The sequence below is a fragment of the Equus quagga genome, chromosome 20 (assembly GCF_021613505.1).
Source record: "Equus quagga isolate Etosha38 chromosome 20, UCLA_HA_Equagga_1.0, whole genome shotgun sequence".
Lineage (NCBI taxonomy): Eukaryota > Metazoa > Chordata > Mammalia > Perissodactyla > Equidae > Equus > Equus quagga.
The window spans coordinates 15,712,846-15,722,230 of record NC_060286.1 but is presented as its reverse complement, the minus strand read 5'-3'; the positions used below and the strand labels follow the sequence as shown (position 1 = coordinate 15,722,230).

The following is a 9,385-nucleotide window of genomic DNA, read 5'->3' as shown; positions in this document are numbered from 1 at the left end:
TAGGGCGTGCGGCGGGGCTGGGGGCGGGGCGCGGCGCGGAGAGGGGAGCGGCGGCCGACGGGCGGCGGCGGGCACCGGCTGCGCGAGCAGGTACCCGCGGCGGAGGTGGCTAGGCCGCCCCGGGGCGAGCGCGAAGGCGGGGGTCGGGCCCGCCGCGCCCCCATGCCGCGCTGAGCCCTCGCGCTCGGCGCACTCGCAGCCGCGCCGCGCCAGCCCCAGCGCGCCGGCTCTCCCCGCGCCGCCAGCCCGGGCCCTACCTGCGGCCGCCGTCGGGGAGGGGGTCCCCCCAGCTCTGCGGAGCCGCATGAACAATAGGCGGCGGCGGCTCCTGCGGGCGGCGGCAGCCCCGCACCCTATGGATCGGCCGCTCCATGGAGCCCTCCAGAGCGCTTCTCGGCTGCCTGGCGAGCGCCGCCGCTGCCGTCCCGCCGGGGGAGGATGGACCGGGGGCCGGGGCCGAGGAGGAGGAGGAAGAGGAGGAGGAGGCGGCGGCGGCCCCGGGGGAGCTGGGCTCCGACGCGCCGCTGCCCTACTGGACTGCCGTGTTCGAGTACGAGGCGGCGGGCGAGGACGAGCTGACCCTGCGGCTGGGCGACGTGGTGGAGGTGCTGTCCAAGGACTCGCAGGTGTCCGGCGACGAGGGCTGGTGGACCGGGCAGCTGAACCAGCGGGTGGGCATCTTCCCCAGCAACTACGTGACCCCGCGCAGCGCCTTCTCCGGTCGTTGCCAGCCTGGCGGCGAGGACCCCAGTTGCTACCCGCCCATTCAGTGTAAGGCGAAGGCGGAGCCCCGGAACCCGGCGGGGAGGGGGATAGTGGAGGCCTGGGGATGGTCGCGGTGGGAGGGGAGCTCTCCTTGGGGGTAGGTTGGAGGTGGGGAATGATTGACCTGGGGGCGTGTGCGTGCGCGCTGGGGCTGCAGGGGCTTTGCGATGGATAAGACCGAGATGCTGCAGGCCTTGCCTGGAACCTCAGGCGCTTGGGCTTCTTAACCTTCATCTGACCACCTCAGCAGCAGCTCCTGATTTCCACATCATGAAGCCCCAGCATGAGCATCTGCCCATTTCCCACCCCCACCTCCAATCTGTAAGGATTTCAGGCAAGCTTGTGATTTCTGTCATAACCTTAGTTCCCAAATCAGGGACCTTCCCGACCTTTTCTATCGCCTGTCCCCGCCCCTTAAAGGCATTTGCTTTGAAGGAGATGGGGGTGTCTCGCAGGGCTGGGCTGGTGCCCAAGTCCCGGAAGCCTGTGTGAACTCAAGACTGAAGTGTCTTTGAAACGTCGTGTTGATTTCTTGGATCCTAATCTTGTATCTCAGAAGTTGTACCTTTAGGGGTTTCACCGAATAATGTGCTAAGAAGGGTGTGTGTGTGTGTGTGTATGGAGGGTGGAGAAATGATTAGAGAGGGAAAAGTATGTCATTCCCCCATGAGACACCAGGAGCACAAGATACAGTGGCTAACTCCCACTCCCTTGACACCCAGCATATTCAGACAATACATTTTCTGCCTTATTCTCACCCTAGATCCTTGCCTATATTTGCTATTTGTCAAATCTCAGGGGACCATGCCCCAGGGTCCCTCCCAGGGCCTTTCTTCCAGTGTCCTGGTTTTCACCAATTTCCCAGGAGCCCCCTGTTCCACGCCTTGTAATGAAATTTCCTTTATTTTTTCAAAGGAGTTAAGTTGCCATTAGAATCTCTTAATGATGCTAGATGGTTTTAGAAGAAAGATATAAATATCTCCTGGTGGAGTTTACACTTTTTGTATTTGAGGGTTTCCGTAGTTTCTTTCCTGTTAAAAAAAAAAGTATTGTTAATGCATACTTATCCTTGTTTATTCCATATTTTGTATACTTTGCGTCTTAGTTGATTTTAAACAAATCGTTACCAAGGGCCAACTTTGGACATTTAGTTTTTAAATTTCATTTGTAACGGTTATCTTTCTGGCCCTGTAACTTATTTTCACCGGAACAGTTATGTTATTATGGTATCTTTCCTTGTTTTTTACTCTCCTTTTTTTGTTGGTGTTTTGACTGTCAAATTGCTGCTCAAATCCTTTGTTTCTCTCTCCCTTTCATTCAGTTTAAAACTTCCTGTTTCTACATTTTGATTGTTATAATGTCTGGAGGCTACACATTACTTTAAGTTGTTTTGTAGGTGTTACCTTTTTGGCGCTAGTACTGGGAACATGGAGGCTAAAGGTACCAGCACAGTGTGTGAAACAGTGTTGAAGATGTACTTGGTCACATATTGGAAGAAATGTTGGAAGAATGGCCTGGCATGTTAGAAAACAGTGTAGTTTTAAACATAAGTCGGATCTCGAGGTTCTTTGTGGGTGAAGTTTCATGATTTTTTTGAGGGGCCGCTAATGTCAGAGAAGAGCTATGTGAGGTTCATGAGCTGGAGCTCAGTTTCTTTACTATCTTGTGCTCCTGCCTGTCAGAGCAGTCAGGAGTGAATATGACTGAGGCTGGAAGAGCCCATCCACAGAAAGCCAGACCTACCCACAGTATGCTACAACAGAGGCTCCTTCTCCGTTAGCTGCCCAGGATAGAATAGATTCCTATATCTAGAACTCGGATGATGAGAAAGTAAGAAGGACTTTGTGCTTATGGAAAGAATTGACTTGAAGAACATGGCATTGGAAGGTCCCGGTGAGTTATTTTATTTAGTCTCACCAGGAGTTCTGATCTTGGCTGGAATTCTTGATATTTCAGAAAATTTAATTCCAGTCAAAAACCAGAGTGCCTAGTGAAAGGTAGAGACTGTGTTAAATACCAGAGGATAAAGAAATGATGAGATAAGGAGGTGCTTGTAAGTCACCCATGAGGGAGACTGGTGATGCAAATATATAGCTTCCTTGCAGTGCTTTGATACAGATGAACATGGGAAGTTGCTGACAGATGTATCTCTGGTCTGTATGCTGTGTCCACCAGTTTAGTTAGTGTCACTCAGAAAGTAAAGGTGATTGACAACCTTGTCTCCAAAGACAATGAAATTGAGCCACTGTCAACTTTTCCCCAGTTGTCCTTTTGAACTTCTCCTTTAGGCATGAATTCTGACTTTAGTTCATGAATAGAAGACACTAAGACAACTTATAATGTTCTGTTTTAGTTTAATTTTTCTTTTTTTTTTTTAAAGATTGGCCCCAAGCTAACATCTGTTGCCAGTCTTCCTCTTTTTTTCCTGTTCTCCCCAAAGTCTCCCAGTACGTAGTTGTATACTGTAGTTGTGAGTGCCTCTGGTTGTGCTGTGTGGGATGCCGCCTCAGCGTGGCCTGATGAGCGGTGCTAGGTCCGCTCCCAGGATCCGAACCAGCAAAATCCTTGGCTGCCAAAGCAGGGTGCACGAACTTCACCACTCGGCCATGGGACCGGCCCCTATTCTAGTTTTAAATATTGCTTTTCAAAATGTAGGTTTCGTTTCAAACTTTATTTAGAACAGAAGAGGGGGAAATGACTAAATCTTGTGACAAAGAAAGCTAAAATATTGATATTATAAATCACCTAACATTTAAATAGTACTTTTATCCCCTCCAATGTGGGTATTAGAGTTTAGCCGTCCATGGGGCTGACAAATATAAATAACCCAGGAGCTCGCTGATCTTCTTTATTTTAGTGAAAGATGAAAAATGTACAGTTCCAAATTTCTCATCTTGGGAGATATGTAATCCTAGGTATTAAAAATAACTTTCTCTTACAGGAGACTTGTGTTTGTTTTCAAGCAGGGCATAAATTAAGGTTATTACTCATTTATATTTCTTTTTCTTGCATCCACTAGAAATAAAAGGATGTGTTTACAGATGTACTTAAGATTTTTAAATGAGTGAGGTATGTACCATCACTTGCCCGAAACCCACCAGAATGTGCCTATACATTTAGTTGCCAAGGATACAATTGAGAGAGAATAACATCTTGACTCCGAAAATGAAAGAAACAAGGTTTTGTTCCTGATATTCCTGGAACTGTCCTTCCACAGAAGCTGAAGAATATGCTGAATGCAACTTGACCTGATTCTTACTTAAAACCAGGTCTTGATTGGGGCCGGAAAGGAAAGGAGAGCCCCACATCCTCTCAGCTGCAACTGAAAGTCTAGTTCCTACAAGAAAAAGCGTCCTCTCCCTCTCCCGCTGCCGTTCTGTCTTCTCTCTGCTTGAAAGCTGTGTGCTATACTTTTCTTGAAGGCTGGTCATAATATTTCCTTAACTGAATAGCAAGAACATGAGAGTTTCTGTTTTACTCAGAAAAAGAGATTATTGCTTTCTCTTCCCCACAGGGGTTTTCTGTCTTCTGTGAAATCCCATCCGAGGAGCTGTCCTTTCAGCACCCTAGTTCAGAATCACATCTTTTAAGTTCTCATACATTTAGAATAAATATTTAAATTTCCTTCAAATATATCTATATTTAAATTTCCAGTGTGTTCACAACTGTGCTTCATACCAGAGGAAAGAAGGGAGGATATAAGAGAAGATACAACAGTTAATTTAAGGAGAATTCAGATATTCAGTTAAGGAAATAAGATGTATAAATGTAGATTTGTTAAATAGGCACATATCTTTTCATCAATGGGAAAACTGGTAGGAAAATGAATGTTTCTTCCCTCCGTGACCAAGGAGACTCCTAACATAACTTACATTTTTCTCCAAGAGAGTTTCGAATCTCTCTTTAACATAGCCATATTTTTCTCATTCTTATAGATGAGATAAGGCAAGGATTAGTAAAAAGTCAGGATTCATTTTAGGACCCGGAAACACTCAAGCTATTTTAAGCAGAAAGTGATTTAGCACAGGAAATTAGGTGCTTACAGAATTTTTGTAAGGGCAAGGAGAAGGAGCTGTCAGCTGGACCTATGGGAACAACTCCCAGAACACTGCAGACCTGGCCCACCAGGCAAGCTGCTACTTCTCTAATCCAGAAGTAGTAGAATCAGGAGTTGCCAATGAAGCTGCTGACTTCAAGAACGCTCTGTTGTAGTTGCTGTTCAGAGATTAGGCAACCACTTGGCCTTGCAACATTTCTTTCCACATCCACAGAACTAATGATTGGACCTGGTCATGCTGCTGGAGAAAAACCCCACTCGTCCCCAGCCATGCTGGCCAGGTGAAGCAGCAAGAGGATGGTGTCCATCCCACTTCTGCCTTCCAGAGCTTGTGCATCTAATTGGCAGAACCTAATCTGCAACCAGAACTCTAGCTATCAGGGTGTCTGGGAAGTGTAGTTTTTATCCTTCTGGCCTCTGTAGTACTGAAAGCCATGCTGGAAGGACTTTAGAATGGATCTTGATTGCTGCAAGACCTGCCATACCATTTATTCTTGAAGAAGAGTGCTAGATGAGGTAATAAGCTTGAACAATTGGAACTTTTGGAGTCAAGATGGCCTATACTTTTTGTATACCTGCAGATAGTCCAGCTAACTTTTCTTAAGAGTTTCTTTTGTATAATGCCAGTTGTATCACAAAATACAAATGAAATGGTAGCCCTAGATAGGAGAAGTACTAGGATTAAACAAGAACAGAGGTTTCAGCACCGCCAGCATCTGAGTGGAGCTTGGAGGCATTGTGTAACTGGTTGAGTAAGGAATGGAACAGCCAGCAGTGGGCACTTCCTCTTTTGGTCTTGCCAAAAGTTCAGCAGTATGTCTTTGTTTTCTTAGTTGTTTAGCAAAGTATGACTATTCTCTGTATTTGTTTCAAGAGGTCCAATTCAATTTTTTTATTTTCAGATCTGAGTTTGGTTTATTTCCTACTGAGGTAGATTTTTTTCCTTCCCCATTTTACTTCACTGTCCATTGGTCACCTACTGAATGTTCGGCGTGATGAGTACAGTGGTGGATAAGGCAGGCAGAACCCACTCTATGGATCTCGTATTCTAGCAAGATGACAGGTATTGAACAAGTAATTATAACCTTGATGAGTCTTGCCAAATAGAGACTTCTATGGAAGTCTGACCTGACCTCATTTAGTCGGAGGTTAGGAAAAGTTCCTCTCGGAAATTGATGTTTAAGCTGAGACCTGAGAGGTGAGTGTGAGTCAGCCAGGTAAAGACAAAGAGACTAAGAAGATAGAGAACAGGGTTTCATGAAAGAAACATAAAATAGCACTTTGGTCATATAGCAACACCATGTCTAGCGCAAGATTTGTAATCACTGGTAGCTATTATTATCCATACATGGAAGCCTTTCCACACAGAGCCCAAAATAGAATCACATACCTTAGATTCAAACTCAGGATTTGGGAAGGAGGACGAGTGGTTGGCTCTGATACTGGGACCATCAGGGATGGAGTTGGAGTAATATGTCTCCTTTGAGGCTCTTTTCCTGCGTGTCTTAGACACGAGGTCTCAGTAGAACCAAGCTTTGAAAGTGTTCCAATTTACTCCATACTCCCCGTCTTCACTGCTCCTGAGGTTCACGTGCCTGGGTCTCTGTCCTCCAAGTTATGTTCCACATAGCTGCCAGAGTTGGTTTCCTTTCTAAATCACTGATCTAACACCACTCTCCTTAAAGATACGTGACTTCCATCCTCTACAGCATGATGTTCAAGCCCCTCAGAATGGCTTTAAAGACATTTCGTGACCTGGCTGACCCCAACAAGGCTTTGAACCTCATCTCCTATCCTAATGCATATAATCCAGCTGCACTGGACTCCCTGAAGTCCCTAATATGCCATGTACTTTCATGCCCCATGTTCTTGCTCATGACCTTCCCTCTGCCTAGATTGTCCACCCTGATCTTCACTGCCTGATGACATCCCTCCCACTCATTCTTTAGGGCCCGTTTGAGATGTTGCCTTCCTGAGAATCCTTTCCCCAGTCACCCTCTTAGTCCCTGTCCCATGGTGGGAGTTAGTGGTTTTCCTAATTTTCTGATCATGCCACTTCGAAAGCTGTTTTCACACTATGGTTTGGTTATTGTGTATCTGCCTTGGCACTGAATTGTTATGCTTCTCACCACCTAGTACACAGTAAAACCTAAATAAGTCTCATAAAAGTGATCTCCCCCCGTGTTCCCTTTAGTTAAAATGGTTGATCTCCATACAAGATTCTGCATGATGTTCCAAGTGGAAATTATTTCATGAATATTTATCAAATGGCTACCATGTGCTAGTCACTAAGGACAATGCAACAGAAAATAAGTTAATCACATTTCCTGCCCTTATGGAGTTTACCTTACAATGGGGAGACAGAAAAGCCAGGTGAAGAGGCACTTGCTGTGTTTACCCATCCAGGTAAATGGGTGATTCAACGGTGTTTTCAGAATGTTTTTGATTTGCTTCTTTTTTTCTTCTCTTTCTCAGTGTTAGAGATTGATTTTGCAGAGCTAACCCTGGAAGAGATTATCGGCATCGGGGGCTTTGGGAAGGTCTATCGTGCTTTCTGGATAGGGGATGAGGTCGCCGTGAAAGCAGCTCGCCATGACCCCGATGAGGACATCAGCCAGACCATAGAGAATGTTCGCCAGGAGGCCAAGCTCTTTGCCATGCTGAAGCACCCCAACATCATTGCCCTGAGGGGGGTGTGTCTGAAGGAGCCCAACCTCTGCTTGGTCATGGAGTTTGCCCGTGGAGGGCCTTTGAATAGAGTGTTATCTGGGAAAAGGATTCCCCCAGACATCCTGGTGAACTGGGCTGTGCAGATTGCCAGAGGGATGAACTACCTACACGATGAGGCCATTGTCCCCATCATCCACCGTGACCTTAAGTCCAGCAACAGTGAGTATGAAGAGGTGGGGCTGGAGGGGTTAACAGCACTTTCAGCCCCAGTCCATGGCTTTGGTTGGAGTGGAATCCTAACGGAATCTTAGTGGGCAGTGAAACTCCTAGCTTAAAACCCTTCCATCCTTGAGTTGAGATGTAGGAGTGGAATGCGTGCCAGGAAAGATTGGTTTAGGCAGAGAATGAGACAGCCGAGGGGTTTGGGGTAATTCTGAGCTCATATTAGCAGGCAGGGTTGACAATGTGTAATTCTCATACACTGTGCAAAAAAAATGTAGATTTATTGTTCTACTTGAGAGAAGTGTGTCTGTCATCACAAAAGAAGATTTCCTCTTTGGGGGAACAGGAGATAAAAAGCAAACCTATACCACTCGTGTGCATTTCTACCTAAATATCGCAACTTGAGTTCCCACTGGAGAAGGAGCTATAAAAAGAGGAGGCATACTTGAAGCTGTGAGGCTGATTCAGGTGACAGTGTCAGTTTGGAGAAAACGACCTTGTAGAATTACACACCTCCTGATAGCCCAGGGGTGAAATTAATTAATTGCTGTAACTACCTAGTGTTTAACAAGAGGGAGCCGAGAAGTAACTGTTTGTTAAACATCCAGAATCCATAAACTGGATCGTAAAGCAAGTGTTAGATATAATTAAATGGTGAGTTGGTAGAAATTTCAGTCCCTTTCCTTGACTGAATCAGCAGGCACTGGGAATATGCTTCTTTTGTGTGGTAATTTGTGCTCTCTCTGGCCTAGACTGAGTGGTGAAGAGGACGCAACTTGCTAAAGGGTATGTGCTTACAATTCCTGTGAGCATCCTGTCCAGAGAGGAGGCTGTTAGGACTCTGGGGGGGGGTGTGGGCCCCCAGAACTTCACACTCTGCATCCTTCACCTTTGAGCCCAGAAATCTTTCAGACTTTGTTTTGTTCTAAGCTGTTCTAGATGTGGCTTGTTTTTCTGTTAATGCTATTGTGAATCTATTTACTTTAAAAAATATGTTTTAAAATTATATAAGCAGTAAGTGTTTTTGTTGTACAAAAATTAGAAAGTATAGGGGCCGGCCCAGTGGTGCAGCGGTTAAGTGCACACGTTCCGCTTCGGTGGCCCGGGGTTTGCTGGTTCGGATCCCAGGTGTGGACATGGCACCGCTTGTCAAGCCATGCTGTGGCAGGCGTCCCACATATAAAGTAGAGGAAGATGGGCACAGATGTTAGCTCAGGGCCAGGCTTCCTCAGCAAAAAGAGGAGGATTGGTGGCAGATGTTAGCTCAGGGCTGATCTTCCTCAAAAAAAAAAAAGAAAAAAAAATTAGAAAGTATGGATAAACAAAAAGAAGAGCAAGGTAACCCATAATGTTTTCCTTCGGGGAGTCTAACTGTTACATGTGTCATATACTTCTAGGCATTTTTAAAGCATATATGGTTTATACATATACAAATAAACTTTCCAATTTACTTTACAATAGCCTTTATTACCCTTATCTCTTCCAACTACACCCTCTTCCTCCTAAATAATAGAAAAATTCATCCTTGCGAGAGTATGAAACGTGTATTTTAGATGTAATGCATTTGAAGGATTTAAGTTCCATAAAATAAAATCTTATTTCTCTTTTCCTTCTGCCATTGTTCTATTTCTTTATCATATGATTATTCTCATCCTTCCTTCCAAATTCTGT

At 45.6% G+C, this 9,385-nt stretch overlaps 1 protein-coding gene across 4 annotated transcripts in view; it reads left to right on the top strand.

The window, feature by feature from the left end:
- The first annotated feature begins 50 nt into the window (after nt 1–50).
- The window catches only part of MAP3K9 (mitogen-activated protein kinase kinase kinase 9), a 76,935-nt gene continuing 67,600 nt past the window's right edge, over nt 51–9,385 (top strand). For 2 of the 4 annotated variants that reach the window (XM_046647475.1, XM_046647474.1), the window contains exons 1-2: nt 51–771; nt 7,298–7,711. In XM_046647475.1, the coding sequence (XP_046503431.1) occupies nt 372–771; nt 7,298–7,711 (814 nt within the window). In that variant the 5' untranslated portion in view covers nt 51–371. The remainder of the gene's footprint in view (nt 772–7,297; nt 7,712–9,385) is intronic. The other 2 variants (XM_046647476.1, XM_046647477.1) reach the window with 2 other exon arrangements.